We start from the raw sequence: 22,514 nt of genomic DNA, 5'->3' as shown, positions 1-22,514 counted from the left end.
CCACCAAATTATGTTATATATATATATATATATATATATATATATATATATATATATATATATATATATATATATATATATATATATATATATATATATATATATATATAATTTATTGAACCTATTATTTATTTATTTAAATACTACAATAATGAAAAATGAATTCATTTTTATTAATGTGGCATTCCTGGGGATTTATGAAGTCAAATTACCAAGCTAATAAATATGAATATATTTATTAGCTAGTCTTGATGCTTATGTTTTTGGTGCCCCCACAGGATCATTTGTTGCTGTAGGAGTGGATTTAGCTGCAGAGCTTATGGATTGCCCTAGTAAAACACAATGTGTATCACAGTTTGAAGTAAGTTGTTCACTTATTTATCTTTTCTGTGGAGAGCCCCTCCGGCTCCCTGGAGCTATACTGGGCTGATATGTACGTATTAAACTGTGGCATCAGTCAATTTGATTGGCGTTCTGGCCTACTGGAAACTACGAGCCAGAATCTGGCCCCCTCAGAGAGGCATGAGGAGCAATGGCCTATAGAAACCCGTATGTGCATTCTATGTCTCCAACCCTCATGTTGGAAGCATTGTGTGTGTCTAACCCCCATATTGGAAACGTTCTATGTTTCTAACCCCAATGTTGGAAGCATTCTGTGTCTGCCATCTACCGGGTTAGGCACCAAGAAAGGTAGGCGTCTCAACAACAAACTCCACCTAGTTAAAATTGCTACCGAAAAGCGAACTATCAGGCAGAACTCCACAATCTAAAAAACAAGCAAACAAGCATGACGTCACAACTGCCGCCGCCCTGCTGTTTCTGCAGCTCCCCCTCTCTCCAGGAGGGAAAAGGGGGAGCCCCAGACCCCTTGCGCCAACCATCCAATTCCAGTTCTGAGTCTGATGTGTTGTGTGGCAGTTGTTTGACTCTGGCTCCTGTCTCTGAGCAGTGCTGTACCTTTGTGGTGGTGGTCTGCTATGTGGTGGTGTGAGAGCTAGGAGTAATTCTCAGAGTACTGGCGCTGCATGTGCCTAGGGCCACCTTCCCTAGGTGCCCTGTAAGTACTGCCCTTGTGGCTTGGGGGTTGCCTTCCACAAGTCATTCATGAACTACCTCCATAGGGGTCTTTTGCTGCTCGTTGATTGCCTGTCCTTGAGGTCAGCTGGGGGTTTCATTTCCGCTGTTTGACCTTGGGTAGGAGGTAGTATTGTCGCTGGTAGGGGTGCAAGGTACTGTGACCTTGCACCCCTATTAAACCAGCGTTGAATGTTTAGTGAACCAGCGGCCCACTAAGTGTTGCTTGTTTCTGTTTTACTTAGGAGGAGTATGAGTATTTATGACTCGTATGGTCGCTTCAGTAAGATTTTACCCCATACTGTATATTTAACAACTTCTACTGCTCTGTTGAATGTAAGTTGAAATCTTAATGGGTTTGTAACTCTACACTGTGTTAGATAATTTTCCAGTGGTCTGTCGGGCATTTCTCCACAATGCTGACATTTTCTCTCATCTTCTAGAACCTGTAAGCCTATTTCCCATGCACATGGGTATCCAAGTCTGATGCAATGTGAATGTACTTCTGTCTTTTTACTGCTCCCTTTCATCAAAATAGGTGGTTCATAGTTGGTTGAATTCTTGTACCAACTCAAAGATCCTGATGTTGCAACTTCTGAGTTGTGGTCACTGTACATCTTCTGCATTGCTCTATTTCTAATTACTTTCTTAATCTATGATAGACTCTGTGGTATGTAATTGTCTACATTTCTTCTCTTAGTTGCAAGTTTTGCAGTCAATGTCATTTCCTATTATTCCCACATGACTTGGCAATGGGGGAGCTGCGCAGACAGCGGCGCGGCGGCGGTTGTGACGTCTTGCTTGTTTTTCAGATTGTGGAGTTCTGCTTGATAGTTCGCTTTTCAGTAGCAATTTTAGCTAGGTGGAGTTTGTTTTGAGATACCTACCTTTCTGGGTGCCTAACCCAGTAGATCTCTTGGTTATCTTGAGATGATTTCGGGGCTTTAGTGTCCCCGCGGCCCGGTCCTCGACCAGGCCTCCACCCCCAGAAAGCAGCCTGTGACAGCTGACTAACACCCAGGTACCTATTTTACTGCTAGGTACTGTAACAGGGGCATAGGGTGAAAGAAACTCTGCCTATTATTTCTCGCCGGCGCCCGGGATCGAACCCGTGACCACAGGATCACAAGTCCAGTGTGCTGTCTGCTCGGCCGACCGACTCCCAAGGACATAGGCTCACTGTTAGACCATTACTCAAGTATGCAGCATCAACAAGGAATACACACCTTGTAGAGCACATTAAGAAACTTGAGAAAGTTCAGAGGTTTGCAAGAGAATAGTACCAGAATTGAGCTCAGCTATGAGGACAGGTTGAGGGAACTGGACCTTACAGCCTTAAACGAGAGAAGAAACAGAGGTTCTGAAAAAGCATGTGAAGGAAGGTGAAAGAAAGCCTTTCCCAACTTGAAAAAAAAAGGCATATCTAATTGAAACTGAAGCATAAATGCTCTGATAGTACAAACCAATATGAAGCTACTATATAGGTACTCGAGGAACAACCATGTATAAAAAGACGAGAACACTGCCGCAGAGATGGGCGATGACTGGCGAGTTTTGGTGTACATAGTGATAAAGTGCCCATCAAGCCACCACATGCCACCACAAGCCACCACCACATAGATGGCAGACATAGAATGCTTCCAACCACACGGGGGGGTTTCTATAGGCCATTGCTCCTATAGAAAGAACCTGGCTCAAGGTTCCTTGCTCCACAAGGAACCTTGAGCCAGGTTCTAGCTCGTGGTCCCCAGTAGGCTAGAACTCAAATCGAATTGACTGATGTCCCCGGAAGGCTTCTGGGGACTTGCCCAGAAAATGGTGTTTTATTACATTTAACGCTGATTTTATGAAGTATCATAGAGTTGTCTATCATAAGCTTGATATATGTAGATCCACTTTGTAAGAGTCACAATATCAATGCTTCTGAGTCTTATGAAAGCTCCTTTTTGAGCCGTTTTATTTGGGTGTTTGCAGACGTAAGTTCCCCCATTCTGTGTTTAGACAGGGATCATACAGTCAGAGGCAGCCTACATACAGCATGGTACTGTAAGAAACTTTCAGTCATTCCAATGGGATCACAATACTCTGAGGAAATTTTGCTCCTTTGTACTAGCATAACCTAATGCATCCTGGTTCCAGGGTAAAGCACTATGGTCATTAGCTCATGTTGCACCTTCAGATGGAAGAGTTTCTGGGTAGGGAAACTGTCATAATGGGCTCTAGGAATGCTTCACATGTGGTTTGTAACAGTTGTAGTCTTTGGGGATTTGGTTATGCAGCTAGTAGCTGTCTTACTACAATAATGGACTGTAGCTATATGTGCTTTGTGTTTTTCCTCACCCTGGATTTTCCATGCTGCTTGCATGCTCACATGTTCCTATTGCAATGGTGCTTGGCTATATTTAAGCTTTGCTTTCTCCCAGCACAGGCTTTAAGTTCATCGTATCTGATTAGCATCCTCTTCATCCAACAGTCATCATCCTGCAGGATACTTGAGTATTTTCTTTTTTTCTATTTTGCCTGTCATTTTAGACTCCTTACATAAGACAGCAGCTTAATGTGAGTTCAGAAATAAGGCATTAAACCTTAGTGACAAACTCTTTTTCTAAGCCATGTCATTCGACTACCCCCTGTCCCTCCGCTTTACTTCCCTTTTCTGTGCACAGACTCCATTGTTTGTCAGGCTGTATGTGAGCTAGCTCAAACTGTTCAGTTTGTTTTCAGTCAGAAAATGTATCATGTCCATGTGCAGAGTATAGTATATATACGTACCACTAGTATGTGTCACTTGCATCTTTTTAGTTAATAATATAAGCAATAAATTTGTTCTCATTTGACAGTGTTGAATACCAGTCATCTTCAACTTGATTCTTTATTTATCCTACATATGTTTGTTTGACTAATCAGTTGGTAAAATCTTTCTTTAGACTGCTGATTGGCAAGTGGTTGACAGTAGCAACCCTTTTCTTCAACTACAACAGATACGACAAGAACAAAAGGAAGAAATTAGAAAATTGCGAATGGAAGGTAGTATTGTAAAGAATGTGTACGAAAGCTCAGAGGAAGAGGATAACACTGATGGGGTTATGGATAAGAACCTAAACATTAGTTCAAATTTGCATTCTTTGGCCGCAGCTGAGGACCATGTAGATGGGGGCGTTTTGATGTACCGAGATTCTGTTGCTCCGGCAGTTGAAGCGCTCTCTGAAGTGATCCAAGATGATTTAATTGAGAAAGATTTTTCTAATGAGATACAAGTACCTTTACTAGGGGAATTAATCATTGACAAGAATATTGTAAGAGAAGAAAATGTAACAAAAGCATTTAACCTGGAGAATGAAAATGGAATTTCAACAGACAGTGAAAGAACAGAAACAGAAGATTCAGTTAGAAGAACAACAAAATGGACAGAAGAAACAGGAGAGACTGAAGAAGATGAAACTGCAGAGGAAGAAGAGAGTGCCAGTTGTGCTAATCTTTCATGCCTCACACAGGTAGTAGTGGGGCTTTTAGAAATGCTGGAGACGGTTCTGAAGTATTCCTCAGATACCACGACTCGAACACTTTTGGCTGAAGCGCTCTATATGGATCAGGCAATTGTGATGGCAAATCACCCCCATCCTGTCATCCGATGTGCTGTTCTCAAGGTAAGCCAAAATCCTCTATATATGTTAAAAAAAATTTTGTTTTGATTTAAAGGCAGCTACTTACAGTACTTCATAATATTTGTTATGAAATTTGTATGAAATAGAGATTTGTATTCATACATTTTTATATATACATGCAGGGATATATATATACATTCATATTCAAGGTGTAATCCTAAAGATTTGAGACATGGTATATTTTCTCTTCTTTTGAATCTAGTAGATGGTTTCTGAAATCTTCTTTAAAGAAGTTTCCTTAATAGTTCAAACGTATTTGCTAAACTCTGCACCTTCTGGAAGAATCAAATAAAGTTATCTTCTAGAGTAGTTTGCATTTCTTTTGTTAGGGACAGTTTGAATGTTATAAAATCTGTGATCATTGTGAGGTGTAACCGGATTGGGCCCCTCAGTAGATTCCCTGACCCAACTTCACTGGCATTATAGCCTCCTTTGACTCTGCCTTTCATAGGGGCATGAAGAATGTGGAGATTATAGGTCAATCCACTACTGCAGTAACTATCCTAAAAGTTGAAAGGAAGTCACAAAGCACTTAACCTCCTCACTTTGAGAAATGTTTGCTGATTACCAAACTAACAGACAAAAATTATATAATGAGTTTCCTGACTCAACTTAATCCACTGCTTCTGCTTTCTATTCATGGATCTTGCAGAGACTGATGTAGTATCTGTCTTTTCTTTGAACTTTGGAGATTGCTGTGGGCCCCCTATATTTTGGGGACTGAGTGATCTTTGTGGGTGGTTTTCAATTTATTTTCCCCATCTTGTCCAGGATTCAGATGCTAGCCTGGAGTTGGATTCCAACACAAATTGTTTGATGTCTCAGACAATGTTTCAGGGTGTCTGAGATTGTTGAAGGAGGCTTTGGTGACTGTTTACCATCTTGAGGTCTCATTTCTAGGGCCAATTTGTCCAGGTAAGGGTTCTTTAGTTTCATACAGCCTGAGGAAGTTTTTTCTTCTCTGTGCCCCTAGGGGCATTTTCAGAATCTTCTGGCTGCTTTTATTTTGCTCCTATTTTGCAGGTTTCTGCAAGCCAACATAGTTTTTGTGCATCCAAGATGGGCCTGACTGGTGTTTCTAATGTGATACTGGGGGCCATACATTGATGAAACAAATAGTGGATCTGATACTGTTGCCTGGTTGCTGCTTGGTTCTGGTTATCTCTAGGGTAGTAGACATGCCTCATCTTGTTGCTAGATTCTGTGTGCTTTTGCCCTATATTCTATAGGTGTATGTGTGCATTCAAACACAAATATTTTGTACTATAGTATGTACAAATTATGGCTTACCTTTATTGATAACTCTTGTTGGCATATGGAAGATGGTGAGGAGGTGGGGGGAGGAGGATAGGTGTACAGTAACCCGTGCCACCAGGAACCACACACTCGGTTGACCCATACATGTATCAACAAACTTGCAAAGCGAGGCAAAGCTCGTAAACCTATTCAGATTTTACAAAGAAATTGAGCTCATAACCCAAAAATTTCTAAAGAGGAACGTTTGGCAACCTAGGTTCTACTGTATATAGATATAATAATATCGAGCCTGGCCTCAGGCTGGGCTCAGGAGTAGAACAACTCCCAGAACCCTCTCCAGATTTATGTAATTTTGCTATTAATGCTAACTACCTTTCCCACTCTCAGCTGTTTGCAACGATGCTGGACAGATGTTCACCTGAAGATAGTGTTCTACACCTGCGCCAAAATATTCCTCTAATAATGGGGCAGCAGTTGCACAAACACACTTCCATATCCACTCATCTGGTCTTGGCAGCGTTTTCCCTTGCTCTAGGACGTGCATTCACGTTTGAAGATTATGCCATTGACTGTGATCCTAGCCTTGCTCTCCCACAACAGGTGAATATTGTTTGTATTATGTCTTGTGTTTTTATGGGTTTTTGTGTAATTGCCTAAGTATATGTACAGGATGGAGAGCAATGTTCGTGGTGTCCCGTCTTCCCTGTAATCCTTGTTATGTCATGCTTTGAAACTACTGATGGTTTTAACATCCACTTCCTTCTCACTTAGCTTGTTCCAAGCACCCACAATTGTTTGCTTAAGATAATTTTCGGATATTTTTTTGTGTGTGTATACAGTACAGTATATGTATTTTTGTATATTGTGTGTTACATATGGTTACTCACTTAGTTGTGCTTGCAAGGGATTGAGCTTTGGCTTTTGGTCTTGCCACTCAACTGTAAGTCAACTAGTGTACAGGTCCCTGAGCCTTCTGGGCTTTATCAAATCATCATTTGAAACTGTGTGTGAAGTCTGCCTCTACCATATCATTTCTTAGTGCATTCCATTTATTAACTACTCTGACACTGTTGAATGTGGAAGGCTTTAGGTTTGAATATTCTCCAAAAAGCATTATATCTGTATAAGTTAATTTTGTACTTGCATCTGTATGGCACAGTGCTTTAAAGAAGTAAATTTATTGTAATTTTAAACATATAGTTACAGGATTGCATGAGAAGTCTTACTACTGTAATGAATTTTTGCTGTTATTTCTAAAAAAAAAAAAAAGTTAAGTAAACCATTTGTTTATTAATTTGTAATACTGTACTAGTGTTATATTCAATAATGTGTTATATATTATAGTGTAAATAAATGTGATTGAATGCATTATATAAATTTATTCGTACCAGCAAATTGACAAAAGCATAATTAAATTTGGCATGAATTTAAAAGTTTGGAATACTGTACTGTACAGTACTATATATGAAAGGCTTTGAGAGCTTATGAATAATATAGTCCAGATTTTTTAGGTCACACTGGATCAGCAGTCTATACTTATTGTATACTATGTGTTTAAATTTTTTGATGGGAATTCTTACAAAATATTACTAAAGGCCTCTTTTATTTCCTCATTTGAACAGTCGTATTAATTTCAGGTGGTGTTGTTCATCCCCTTGATGGCGTTGCTTCCCCATGCAGCACAGGACATTGCACTCTGCCATAATTCCTTGATGGTCATGCTGGACTTGTTGCACAAGGTTAATTATTGAATTGATTACATTTCTAATTTATCACATTTGATTACTTCCTAAGATAAGATCCACTATGTATCTCATGTAATCAGGTAGAATCCCTGTGGCTCTATTATAAAAACTAAGTAGATTTGTTACACAGCATCTTCCTGTTTGAAAACCATACTGTCTGTCCATTATTATCTTATTACTCTCCAAGTGTTCTACCCATTTGGTTTTAACTATTATTTCTAGTGTTTTGACTACTGTACCATGCTTGTTAATGATACGCGTCTGTAATTTAGAGGTTCTTCTTGGCTACCATTTTTATAAATTGGAACTATGTTTGCATTTTTCCATATGTCTGCTAAGATTCCTGTGCACAAGGCTGTCTGGAATATTAATTGGATATGGTGTGTGTGTGTGTGTGTTTGTTGGTGGGAGGGGGGTGGGGTGGAATTCTGTGCTCCAATAGTTCGGGTAACAGTTGTTAGGTTAGAGATAACCAGTATCTCATGCCTAATCCTGAGGTGTTTTCCAAATGCTGTGGTTCATGTTGGTCAACGTGGCAGCCTGGTTTTGGTTTTTAAGAACCTTGGTTTGCATTCTGATGCTTGGGTTGATGAGTAGGATGAAGTACCTTGGAGATATTCATAGTTGTTTAGAACAGTATACATACTAGACCTTGCTTTGCATCTCAATGCTTGTCTGGTACAATATGGTGACACATCTTGGAGATAGGCAATATCTACATGGGCAGCATAATGTTTTAGGTCTTCTAAACTTTTGGGAGACCATGTCTTATTTCTCAAGGTTGGGTTTTTGTTGAAATATCTTGGCAGTAATTCAAAGGTCATAGTTCAGATTATGACCATTGGAACTAAGATTGCCCTCAGTGAACTTGCAGACCAACATCACCACAACACTAAGACAAGAATCACCAAAAAACTGATGTATTTATTTGGGGAAATCCCAATGTTGTAACTTAACCTAGAGATGGCTTCCTAAATGTTGTTGGAATCAGCATCACTTAGGACTAAATCACTGTTAAATCTAGGAGTAAACTGTCACTTTATGGTCAGAGCAAGTGAGATGGCCGAGTAAGTGGAGTGGAACATGTTGTACAACGTATTCGACCCTACGAATATATTCCATACGAGTCTTCCCTCTTGTGGACCAGATCCGACCCTGTGCAGATTTCAGTTCTTTGCATTAGGATGTATGTTGATTGGTTTGAATCGGGGACCCTAGTTGTGCTTGTAGTGGTACCACTTCATAGGTCAATCATTGTAGGTAGTAATGCATGCCATCTGGCTGTTAATAATATTTGGCAGTCACCTATGTGCCAGAGAGGATTTGAAAGGGTTTCAAGCTATTAATGGAGCATGTCTCATTCTGGGCTGGATTGATTATTCTCCAATGAATATTTAGCATCATTGGAGAATACCAATTCTTACTAAGTCACTAAGTAGCCTAGGTCACAAGAATACCAAGTCACAAAGTAGCCTTAGTGACCCTACATGAACCTCTGGAAAAGTTTGCTGTGTGGCTAGTGTCAATATGCCAACCCACTTGACTGTCCTACAGTGATACTTACCCTGAGCAGCAGCTGAATGATTAGGTTTAAAAGATAATATTCATATTAACTTGAAGCCTTATTTTTTGTGTGCATATTGGACTTTTGGTTTACTTTGAAATTCTGTGTTTCTAATCATTTTTCTTCTTTATTAGTGACAGTTTAATTAGTTTTCTAAGAATAGGTAATTAAGCAACCATCTGAATTCCTAGAGGCATTGTAACTGCACAGTCAGGGCTTCCTACTCTCAAGTTTTGCTGAAGTTAAGAGATTGCACTGACTCATAGTGTTGTTTACAAGGTACCTGAGGCAGCAGGAGCTTGCTTCAGCAAGTGACTGAATGAGCAGCTCAAAAAAAAGAATTTCATATACAGTATATACTAACGCTCTATTTGTTGTATCATGTGCCTATTCAGCTGTAGTAATAGTTATATTAATACATAACAGCAAAGCTACATATCTGATTATTTTTTTAATTAAATACTGTATACTCTTTTCAGAACACAGAGCTCATAATTCCTCTTATTTACAAAGCCCACTTTGTGGATTCCCTCTTGTGTACCCTGAAGAAATCACTGCACACTGAAGGTGTGGGTGTGAGCGATGTGACGGGGGAGAGCGAGTGTGAGGTGGTTGTGTCGGATATCACCGAGATTCTCTCGTGGGTTATCAACTGCCTTGTAGCATCACCCCAACATAAAAACTTTATGGTCAGTACAGTATAATGACATGTGGACTTGTAGATTTGAGTAGTTAGATCCCAAATGTATATTGTTATTCAATTAATATTTGATCTACACAGTTTAAAAAAATAATCTTGATAATTCCCATAAGCATTGTTCAATGTAGCCAACCACTTAAGAGTCAGACCTTTGACTATTTTAGCAGATTTATTGTCAATTTATATTGTAGTTATATGTTGATATAAAACCTTGCTACAATGTATCTATTCATCTTATCTGATCTGTTAGATTAGGATCTGCTCGAAATGCTATGCATGTTAGTGGCTTTGCATGAATGTAAAAATACCAATATTATGTAATCTCACAAATCCATTGTACCTTCTTGTGAATCAATCAATCAATCAATCAATCAAAACAAACGTACTATTCGATCTTCAATGAGAAATTACAAATTACTGTTTAACCCTTAAACTGCTCAGCATAAGGGAGCATAATTCAAAAAATATTTGAATTATGTAAAAATTACTTAACACTTTTGCTTGGCAACAGCTTCGCATTGAATCCTCCATTAAATAGAAGGAAGTTCGATAAGGACTAAGCATTGAGTCCTCGGCAGTAATCAGCGGGCGGGAAATTGGCGGCGGCTTCTGGAGGGGCGTGCTGCGGTTTTGGACATTATATGCATATACTCTTGTAGGGAATTTCATTGCGAATACATTGATACCAAAATGAAAGACCTAGGACCAGAATTGAGGTAACAAAGTTGAAAAGAGTATAAACCTTTTAGTGCTCTTTATTAGCGCTCGCTGGGGTAGTGCTCCGTCACTTTCTCTGTTTGCTGTGGGTGGTATACCAAGCTTTTGGACTTTATATTTGCATATACTCCTGTAGGGAATTCTATTGCGAACACAATGATACCAAAATGAAAGACCTAGGATGAGAATTGAGATGTCCAAAGATTAAAGAGTGTACACATTTTATTGCTCTTGCACGCTCCCGGGTAACATGCTCTCACTTTCTCACTGGGCTTTTGGGCTTTATATGCATTTAGTCCTGTAGAGAATTTCACTGCGAATACATTGATACCAAAATGAAAGACCTAGGACCAGAATTGAGGTAACAAAGTTGAAAAGAGCATACCCATTTTATTGCTCTTTATTAGCACTCACGGGGGTAATGCTCTGTCACTTTCTCTGTTTACTGTGGATGGTAGGCTGGGCTTTTGAACTTTATATTTGCATATACTCCTGTAGGAAATTCTATTGCGAACACAATGATACCAAAATGAAAGACCTAGGATGAGAATTGAGGTGACAAAACTGAAAAGAGTGTAAATATTTTATTGCTCTGGCGCACTCCCGGGTAACTTTCTCTCACTTTCTCTGTTTGTTGCGGATGGTACTCCGGGCTTTTGGACTTTGTATGCCTTTAGTCCTGTAGAGAATTCTATTGCGAACACAATGATACTAAATTGAAACCCTAGGACGAGAATTGAGGTAACAAAGTTGAAAATAGTACACGCTTTTCAAAATTACCGCGCGCTCCCGCAGAATGCCCAAACCCACCCTGGGTAGTGGGGTGCACGCGTGCCCACAGCATCAAAGTATTAAAAATGTTAAACAAATCTCCAACTTATTGGCTTCAGCATCGGGAAACTTTAATCAAAATATTTTCAGAAACTGATTTTAGATGAATATTTAAAAAATGTTTTGTTAAGGAGAACAGCTCCTATTAACTGGAACTGATGGATAATGCAATAATAAAGAGATGCAAGCACCTGTCCGACGCACAAAGAAGAAGAATAGTAGTAAGACGTGTCTACAAAGTGGATATGCAGCTGGTGCCTTTATAGCATTGGTGAGTAATACATAATAACACAAATAATAGAGTAATTATGTTACTATGCTCTGTTTTGTTATACAGTATGTCATATAAATACATTGCGCAATGTATTAAGTTACTTTTAACAATGTCCAAAAATATTATTTTTTAGGGGAAGTTTTTTTTTTTTTAGGTTTTTAGTTTTTTCCTCCTTTGTTTATTATTTGAATTTGTTGTAACCTTTACATCCTGCAGAGTGCATACCCGTCCCTCACTATGTGAAGACAGATATAAATTGGTCAACAAATAATTCAGTTACTACTCTCAGAACTTGGGACTTTTATTTTTTTTGGCAGATTTTTTCACAGATTTCAAACTCTATTTTCCTTGTCTCTTTAGGTTGTTTTGATGATTAGGGACCAGATTAGGGCTTTTTTACTTATATAAAGTATACCCTAAATATATCCCCTAAATCATTATGATTATTATAATTATCCCTATATATTTGATTTTGTGAGGGGGGGGTATTATTTCTTGACTTCATTTCAACACATAGTGACCTACAACTTTCACATATTCGAGTACAAATGCCAAACAATGTTTATTAAAACATACAAGTAAATTCATGAATTAGAACTGCCTTATTCGTTGTCGATAACTTCAACTTCAATTATATCTACACTTAGAATTTCAACTTACTTCAGTATCCAAAAATCTAGTTTCTGACCGATTCTCATCATTTTTACATATAGTGTGCACAGCTGTCTGTTCTACAATCCCTATAGAATTGATTTTTCATCAACTTTTATCGTTTGGAGTTATAAATTTTTTTGTCTAAATTTGGCATATTTCAAATGCCATATTTTTTTTTTTTTTTTACTGTAAACTATACTGAAAACCTATACTGTATTCTAAATATATGAAATGAAGATCATGTGCTATTCTGAGACCATAACAACACCAAATGAACAATTGGTGATATTTTATATTTTTGCAGCTGATTTCAAAAACTGAAGTTTTCAATATTCAATTTTATAATTATTTTTTATTTTCTTGTTTTTCAAGTTACGCTGGTATTATTTAGACAAAGTTGGAGCATTTGCCTAGTAGTTTTATGCACAAAACATTTGAAAGAGTTTCAGAAAATTTAAAAAACTGAACTCAATGTCACATTTTATATGACGTTTTGTGCAGTTTAGGGGTTAAGTCACCTAGTGAAGGTCACCACACACACTCTAACCTGTCAGTTGTTAAATTTATGGCCTCTCAACACCTTCCTTCCCTATATGTCTCTGTGTTTGTGTCTGTCTTTTTAAATGTCTTAGTGTATAATCTTCCAGACTTGGTATCTTCTTTTGAGAATTGCTTACTTTTTTATTGCTTTTGTGTTATTGTCACAGATGGCCTGAGTTTTAGACAAAGTATAGAGGGAGACTATGTGACAGAGAGAAGCTTGTATTGATAACAAATTTCATCTTTACAGCTGAGTTTGGAGGTTCTTCATCACTTAAATTTGCTGTGCCGAGGGGAGTCTGCTGTGTGTGGAGGCCAAGCAAGCTGTGTAGGTCACCTTCAAGGCACAGAGGCAGCAATCCTGCAGGTAGCTTTGTCACGTATCCAAGCCACTGCTTCCACTCACCAGCACACTTTGCCAAAAGATGTTACTGAAAACCTTAAAAGTAAGTTTTTATAAGTGGTTTTATTGTAGCATATTTTTGTATCTGAATTTTAGAGTTTAAGTGCAATTGCATTATCTGCTTTGGAAAAGGACTTCTTTAGGAAGCCACAATAGTGATGCTTTATGATCTTGGTGTGTGTGTGTGTTTCTCAGGATTTGTTTAATATCTTGAAAAGGCATTACTCTAATTACAGAATGCTTAAAATATTTAAATTAAACATCAAAATTGTAGACTACTTTTAAAATTGTATGTTGTAACGTAGTAGCAACTACAGTATTTCTTCAGTTTGTGTGATATCTTGAGGAAGCCTAATAATCTTTAACTGAAACTGAATTCATATATTGTATGATAAAACTGAGCTAACATTCTTGTATATTTTTGAGCATTATCAGCTCAGTTGCTTCTGTAAGAAATGTGCGAGTCCCACGGACATTGCATAGTACCAACCAGGGTAGTTCAACCTTTACTCCTTAATACAAAGGGAATCGTTTCTAAATATTCCATCTGGGTAATTTCTGAAGGAAGAGAGAAAGTGGAGCTATCTCTACCAACACAGACTAACCCCTGAAAGGCTTATTCATTTGCACTTGCAAAACTACCTCCAGGCAAATATTCAGTTTCAGATAGACCACCAAGTATTGCTCTGCTAACTGCTATTATTGTATGTGGACATTATCCAACACACAAGCATGTGTTAGCATCTATTCTTTATACAGAGGCTTTGGGGACACCCACCTTTCATCCCTGACTTTCACTGGTGATGTACCAGTAATGTACTTTCCTGACAAGAGACTTATTTATAAAATGAATAGTGTGTAACCTGAAAGAGTAGTTTCATGTACAGTGGACGTATGCTTGAAGTGGACACTTAAGTATATGCACTCTACATACACTGTTTTGTCTTTGTCTTTAGCCATGTTGGCTGACTTTGCAGAGTTCTTTACTTGATGCTTTTTTGGTAGTAATGCAATATGGACCTTTCTCCTTTGAGTTTACATTTACTTTAACAGTTCCCTGGACTAAGAACATAAAAATAAAAGAAAGCCCCGAAGGCCTATTTGCTTGTGCTAGGCAACTCCTATTTATGCCAGCCTAAACCCGCTCATATATATGTCTAATCTTCGCTTTAAAAATCCAGCAATCCCACATCTATTATGTTAACAAAAATCAACAGCCTTTTTTTAAACCAGTATTTACCCAGGTCTTTGTGAATCTTGATTATCCAGTTTGTATCCATTGTTTAGTGTTCTATTTTGTGTTGGTTCATTAATATCCTCTTTATTATACTCTTTCATCCATTTCTATATTTCAGTTATGTCTATCCTTACTCTTTACTCTTCAAGAATGTAAGCTAATCTTGTTTAATCTCTCTTCATAAGGAAGGCTTCTAATTCCTGGGATTAACTTTGCCATCCTTCTCTATACACGATAAAGTAAATTTATATTTATTCTATAGTACAGTGACCAGGTGAATTTAAACAAATTGGCAGTCCTTTTAATACCAATTGGGTTTGTAAAGATTTGTCACTCTGGGCTGGATTGAGCTTTTTTTTCTAGTGTTTCTCTAACACCAATATGACTATGGAAGTGTGTTGGCATCCGTATTGTGTCATGACAGAATGTTGTCCTTCCCTGACTTGGATGGTTTTTTTCCATTTGGATCAGCAGTAATCTTGTTTGAGGCGTCATGCTCAGAAAGGAGCTTTTCATATTCACTCAAAGCTTGAGTCTTTTACATTAAATATACTTTTTGAGGATCAATATTCATTTCATACTAATGAAATTATATGAATATTGTATGAATATAAGAATATATGAATATAGTATGAATATTTCACACTAATGAAATGAAAAATACTTCCGTATATAAAAAAAATTCATACGTTTGGAATTAAAGATGTATGGCTTATGCAATATGTTTTATTATTTAAATACTTTTTGTTATTGACCTTAAAAATAATTCAGTAATTGGTTTGTAAAAGATAAAAGACACAAGTTCCTTTGTCTCCAAAGTATTCTTCCTGTTTGGATGCTTTGGACAATTCAAGTTCAGTAGTATACAAATGTATGGCTTTAAATTTGACTAACATGGAATAAAGGTCATTCATAAAATAACAATGATACATTGATATCCTAAGATGCATTTGAAATGAGTTGGGTTGCAATACAGCATCTGATTTTACATAAATATGTTTCCAAACACCATCTGAATTATTTCTGCTCTTCTCTACTAAGTGTTAATTTCATGTGACAGTGGAAAAACCTGGTGTGTCTGGATCAACTAGCCTGCACAACATGAAGCTCTTCTCACCAGCTGGCCAGCGTGAGGACAGCGACTCAGGGGTGGGTTCGGTACTGGCCAATTACTCAACCATACCGTTCACTAAAAGGTAAAAAGTGGTGTGGAACCATAGATTACTGAGCTAGTTTTCCTCAGCTGCTCCCTGTGCCATGTACTCATATGGTCCTCCAAGATCACAAAACATGCCAGACTGTTGAGCTCACTGTGTTGAGCTCACTGTGAGTCTTTACTACAAATGGTCTTGCCATGTAAATTTAGGTGGAGAGAAAGTGGAGAAGTCTCTTTCCACCTCAATGATTAGCTCACTATTAAGCAAACTGCAGAATTAAATATTTGAATGCCCCTGTAAACGAAACCTTAGATTCAATAAGAAACTAATTATCACACTGATGGCTACTGAGTAGACCACTAGTTATTACCTGCAGCTGCCACTAGAAGGCTGCATGCTACATATTAACAGGGTCAGGGGAGCAAGCAGCCCTCACATGCTGCCTGGCATCCTTCCCGAAGCTCTAGAGACTGATTCAGTTAAGTTTTCTCAGTGGGTTGTTCTTTGAGAGATTTTTATTCCTGCATAGAGTTCCCACGCTGTAACGTTCACTTCATGGACATGAATACATAGTCGTTTAACTATCTCTGAATTTAGTTTTCTGCTTCAGCTTTGTTCTGAGTTCTTTCCTCTGAAAGTGATTGTAGAAGGCCATCAGCTTTCAGAGCTACCTTCTGTCATCATTTGACATAGCATTGCAAAGAACAAAAAAGTGCCAGAAGGGCCAGTACAAGCAGAAAGCATTAGTATGGAGGGAGCCAGCCGGCCGAGCGGACAGCACGCTGGACACATGATCCTGTGGTCCCGGGTTTGATCCTGGGCGCCTGCGAGAAACGATGGGCAGAGTTTCTTTCACCCTGATGCCTCTGTTACCTAGCAGTAAATAGGTACCTGGGAGTTAGTCAGCTGTCACGGGCTGCTTCCTGGGAGTGGAGGCCTGGTCGAGGACCGGGCCGCGGGGACACTAACGCCCCGAAATGAACTCTAGATAACCTCAAGATAAGATGGAGGTTGCAGGAGACAAACACCCAGGTCATATATAGAAGATAGCTCTGAAGGCTGTTGATCCTTGACAGTACCAGGAAAGATAATTCTGATGCAAAGGTGAAGTGAGGGACACTAACCACACAATGTGTGAAGTGAACATCAAGCAGTGGGCACAATGCACAAAGATGGCAGTGATAAAGAACAACCAGTCTATTTAAATTATTCATCTATATAGCTTGAGAGAATGTGTCTGGACTGTCAGATGACAAATGAAGGGTGACATGCTACTCTAACCTTGCTGTGGTGGTGGTGCAAGTAGTAGCAACTGGAGTAGGAAGTACTGTAGGCAAGTGAAAGTTAGCAGAGAATTAATTGGCACAACTGGCATTGTGGGTCCAGTTATTTTCTGCATTGAGTTTTAAAATTTGCTCAATGGTGTATTAGTAAGTGGTCTTTGTTTGAGGTGGATTTAATTTTATTTGCTGTTTCCCTTCCCCTCCCCAGCTACCAGGCAAGACCATTTGGAAAGTTCTTTGTTACCATCAAGCACAGTTTACCAAGATCTTGATGGGAATGTTATGTCCAGGGTGGACTTGTCATGACATGGAGAGCATCTGAGGGAGGGGCCCTTGCTCAGAAAGAGCATGTTTTGTAGGTTATACAACATTCTGCTATTGCAACATTTTAGTTTCATTATTTATAATGCCTTCATATATTTTTTGTATTATTTGAGACCTATTAATCTGAACACTTCATTGGTCTTTTAGCCTTCACAACGTCTCAGAGCAGCTATTTATCAACCAGAGTCAAAGCTCTCCTACCTTGACTTCAGATAATGTCAAGAAAGAAGAAAAAGTTTTGGCACACTCTGAACTAGTGGATAGGTTCAAGGTGCTCATACAAAAAGCAACAGATTTTTTATTTATGTCGGGTAAGTTTAATTTTTGTACCGTTTCTTTTATCAAGGTAGTCGTACTGTATTCAAGTTCCATGTGTTTTCACATACTATATATCTGTTTATAAGACAGTTTCTGCATAAATATATCATCATTACCTGGTTTTCCCACTTTCACAAGATTGGGAAGCATCAGCCCAGAAAAACGTAAATACTGTAATAGTGAACCAAGTTTATAGCTATTAAAGAGATCTCATTCACACTTCAGTATTTAGCATCATAATTAAATAATCAGCACTGCAGCAGCACCCACCACTACATTAGATTGGGTGTCCAGCTCTTCTTATCAAATGTCATATACGGTACAGTACAATGAAATACAATAACTGTAAATATACAAAACATTTGACATACTTCAAGTAAACCCATTTGCATTTATATGGAACTACAAACTTCATGTTTTTGGCATTGTTACCCAATGCTGCAAACACAAGGGTGCTCTGTTTTTCTATTGGAAGTAGTGGGATAACATTTACCTGTTTCCTCCAGTCTGGATGATGATGTCCAACCTGTCAAAGCTGGAGAGTTTGTTAGCAACATATTACACTCTGCTTTGGCTGGTTCAGCCCTAGTTTTTCCACCCTTGCTTTCCAAGTATTCCAATTCCCCTTTCTTGTTGTTCTCTCAGAAAATCACCTCCAGAAGATTATCCATTGATACGCTGCTTCTAGAATCTTTAACAATCTTTACATGTAGAATTTCTGGGACAGATCGATTTCCATCTATGGAAAACAGATGGTGGGGCTCCTTATATGGCATCCTTGTTCTTCATCATCTTGTCAATATGATGCGTCTTGGCATGTTTACAGGTATAATATACTTCGACAATCTTCAATACATGTATGTTCCTGTCTTGGATTTTCATTGAAAGACAAGTCATGCCCAACACCATTAAATGATATTGGTTGCTTTAGCAGAGACACTTCAGAACTTTGTCCTAGATCTTTCTAATTTCTTCTCTATAAAATTTGGTAAACCACTTTTTATATGTATTATTCCCAAGTCCAATTGAAAAACAACTGGTCTTTAGGTGTTGTTTTAAAATTGGTGTGTCTTGTCAGGTTTTGGGTGTCCCCATCTTTGAGTATTTGATGCTCAAAGTACTCTATTTATTGGCCCTGAGCTTCCTTAAGGTATGAGGAGGCAGGCCAACTTGTATGTTTTCAATTGCATAGTTTTGTCTTTCTCCTGCCATGTCTTAACACAATTGTTGGTCTATCCAAGTTGTTCCAAACTTGGTACGGGCAACCAGATCTACAGTATTGCCACTTTCTGCGATAAGAAGCAAAAGTCTGAAGCTAACAAGGGTATTTACATTGACCTGAACTCCCCACACACACAGACAAGGAAACAGATAACTGGACTTGAAGTAGCAATACAAAATGCTGGAACTCCTTTCATGGTTTGTGGTGTTGAAGTGGTATAAAATTCAAAGGCTCCCCAATGCTATGTGTCAGCTAGGTATGTTTACTCAGAAAAAATTAGGAAACAGGCTATAAAACAGCAGGGACATTCAAAGACCTGTAAAATCATTTATTTCAATGTAAATTTAAATAAATTTAAGTTTATTAACTACAGTTCACTAGTTGAAAACCGCTTGCAGGATACAAAGGTCAAATCAACTGAAAAACAGGCCTGCATGTTTTAAATTGGTTCCTGTCTGCCAGAAGGAACTACAGTATATGTAAGGTGGCTCAAGTTGAAGATCTGGAGGTGTACAGTGCTGCCACCTGGTGGCAGTGGTAGTTGAAAGTATCTAAGGTGGCATTCACTTACTTCCTAGTGGGGTTTTATAAGCTTGGAAGTTTGATGAATTAATGACTTTGTCATTGTTATTGGATTGATTTTTCTCCACAGTGACTAGCACCTTTAATGACCATGGTGGTGAAGCATGTCATCCTGCCTTACTTCGTGATGCTGTTCAGTGAACACAATGGAATATAGTGTAACAAGCAGCAAAATGTGATGCTCATTAAATTTATTAAATATAAGTTTTTGCATTATATGTTCTTGAGTTTCCTAATACTAAAAGAAACATTAATAGATACTATACAAATGGCACAGTTTTCATTGTATTTTCCCGTACCACCATGAATATTTAAATGTCAAATACTTATCAAATACTTAATACTAAAAAAAAGTCAAGAGCCAAAGCTCAACCCCTGCAAGCACAACTAGGTGAGTACTAAGGGTCTGATGTAGTGTAGTGGGTTAAGGCGTACTAGTTATGGCAGCTACTGGAAGGTAGTTGTGCTTTCTGGGTTCGAGGCCCACTGGTGGGTGTTGTCCAAAGATTGTTAATCTTCAGACGGTTGAGAGGCGGGACCAAAGAGCCAGAGCTCAATCCCCGCAAACACGACTAGGTGAGTACAACTAGGTGAGTACTTAATTATTAGGTCGCTCTTCTGTGACTTGTCTTTATTATTTCTTAAACCTATACTGTAGTTCATTATTACAGATTACTGAAAGATACTTAAATTTGGAAAACTTTATGGGGACATAGAGACAGAGGGGCAGTCAGTATCCTGATCATTCCTAATTTCACAGTTTCATGGGTTAGGGAGGCTCCTTATCTAAGTGGAGGAAATGGGTCACCCTTTATCACATCATTGTGGCATTACAATACCATTTCCACCACTAAGTGGTGGTTATCTGGATTGCCTCATCTGTAAGCTGCAAAGAGCTGAAAAGATTTAACTTTAATATTTTAAACTGGCTAGGGTTTTTTATGTAATTGTAAATTCTGTTGTTATTTTCTACATTTACCTGATCTTTACCTTTTCGATATTTACCTGATATATGTAAGATCTTAAACAACATTCACATTTCAGCCTGGTCATCAGTTGAGGCAGTAGCGAGTGCCTTGCCATCTGCCAGTGCTCCAGAAACCTTTAGTTTATTTCTGCTAGAACTTCTCTTGTGTGCAGCTGCCACCATTACCCAGCGAAAAGGTCACATTTGTTGTTTCTTTGTAGGTTTTGGTTTGTGACCTTAGTATGGTAGAGTTGATGATAAATATTTTCCCTTTTGCATCAAACATGTAAAATATTTGAACATATATATAAGGAAAAATTACAAATTGTGCTTATACCTTTAACTTTGATTTGCACTTTGTTTCTCAGAACTGCATCCTACATGCACATCAGGGGACACCCATATTATTCTTTGTTTTCTGCCTTGAATTCATTTCTTGTAATGTCAATAACATTCATTGTTTTTTGCCTTGAATTCATTTGTTATAATGTCAAGGAATCTGATTGTGTTTTATGTAATTCTGTATACAGCAGGTAATGGTGAGCGTTGTGGCTGGGAACGTATGGTGTGGGGCTGCCAAGACATACTACGAATGCATCTTAATCATTTGTTGGCATTGGTGACATCTCCCAGAACTCACACTCACACACGTATTCGTGCTGCCCAAGCCTTGGCTTCCCACCCTAAAGTTCATGCTATTATCTCGTATAGTTCAAAAGCAAATCCACAGGTGAGGAAATTAGTAATACATACAATATGCACTGTACTTGTTTATTATATATATATATATATATATATATATATATATATATATATATATATATATATATATATATATATATATATATATATATATATATATATATATATATATATATATATATATATAATATATATATATATATATATATATATATATTATATATATATATTATATATATATATATATATATATATATATATATATATATATATATATATATATATATATATATATATATATATATATAAATCGGTATAAGTTTTAAACACAGAGGTTTTAATATATTATTCACCTATAATGGAAGATGTGTGTATATATTTTCTGGGAGGGAGCCCCGTCGGCTCCTTGGAGCTATCCAGGCTGAATGGATATGTATATCTTTCTGGCATCAGTCAATACATGGAGTTCTTGCCTACCGGGCACCATGAGCCAGAACCTGGCCCCCTCTAGAGAGACATGAGGAGCAATGGCCTATAGAGACCCCCCCCTGTAGTTTGGAGCATTCTATGTCTGCCATCGACCAGGACAGGCGCCCCAAAACAAACCACTATTTTGGTAAAACTATTGCGACTGAAGGCCGAACAAGTGGACAGAACTCCCCAAACAAAAATTACTAAACTAGCATGACGTCATCATGTTGCCACGCCGTTGTCTGCGCAACCCCCCTTCCTTCCCGGGAGAGGGAAGGGGGAACCCCAGACCCACCCGCCAGCGACCCAACCTTCAGTTCTTGGCTGATGGAAGTCTGGTGCAGTCGTGCCTCTGGCTTCGGTTTTTGTTTCAGTTCTGTGCTTCGTGGTGTGGGCTGTTTCTACAGGTGATGAGTGAGCCAGGTGACGTATTCCACAGTATTCGGGCTGCATGCGCCTAGGGTTCCCTTCCCTAGGTGCCCTGTAAGTACTGCCCTTGGGGCTTGTGGCCTCCTTCCACAAGTCACCTCGGGATCTTCCTCTGCTGTGCCGTTTACTGCTCGGTACTTGGTCGCCCTTGGGGTCAGCTGGGGTTTTTCTTACCCTTGTTTGTCTCTGGGTAGGGGGTAGCTTTCATCACTGGCAGGGGCACTGGGTACTGCACAGCTAGTTTTCACCTATGACAGCGGCCGGCTCTGTTCCACCTGGGTACATTGTCCTCTTGCGGGGTTTTGATTTTGCTTCTGTTTTCTGCCTGGTGGGGGGAAGGTCTGCCTTTGTGGTCCCCCATCACTATTCTTGGGGTATATATATTTATATATCTATAT

General features: G+C 38.5%; 1 protein-coding gene across 6 annotated transcripts in view; it reads left to right on the top strand.

Moving 5' to 3' along the window:
- Nucleotides 1-22,514, top strand: part of LOC123767736 (lysosomal-trafficking regulator) — a 154,513-nt gene that overhangs the window by 71,386 nt on the left and 60,613 nt on the right. For 5 of the 6 annotated variants that reach the window (XR_011223929.1, XM_045757693.2, XM_045757692.2 and 2 more), the window contains exons 25-34: nt 279-361; nt 4,002-4,721; nt 6,384-6,596; nt 7,634-7,735; nt 9,785-9,994; nt 13,272-13,467; nt 15,722-15,857; nt 17,573-17,736; nt 20,592-20,711; nt 21,045-21,244. Coding sequence is in view for 5 of the 6 variants with exons in the window: in XM_045757693.2 (XP_045613649.2) it covers nt 279-361; nt 4,002-4,721; nt 6,384-6,596; nt 7,634-7,735; nt 9,785-9,994; nt 13,272-13,467; nt 15,722-15,857; nt 17,573-17,736; nt 20,592-20,711; nt 21,045-21,244 (2,144 nt within the window). In the remaining variant the exon portion in view is untranslated. The remainder of the gene's footprint in view (nt 1-278; nt 362-4,001; nt 4,722-6,383; nt 6,597-7,633; nt 7,736-9,784; nt 9,995-13,271; nt 13,468-15,721; nt 15,858-17,572; nt 17,737-20,591; nt 20,712-21,044; nt 21,245-22,514) is intronic. The other variant, XM_045757696.2, reaches the window with a different exon arrangement.

Source organism: Procambarus clarkii, chromosome 67 (assembly GCF_040958095.1).
Source record: "Procambarus clarkii isolate CNS0578487 chromosome 67, FALCON_Pclarkii_2.0, whole genome shotgun sequence".
NCBI classification, from domain to species: Eukaryota; Metazoa; Arthropoda; class Malacostraca; order Decapoda; family Cambaridae; genus Procambarus; species Procambarus clarkii.
Note: the sequence above shows the minus strand (reverse complement) of the source record. Positions and strands in the feature narration are given on the sequence as shown.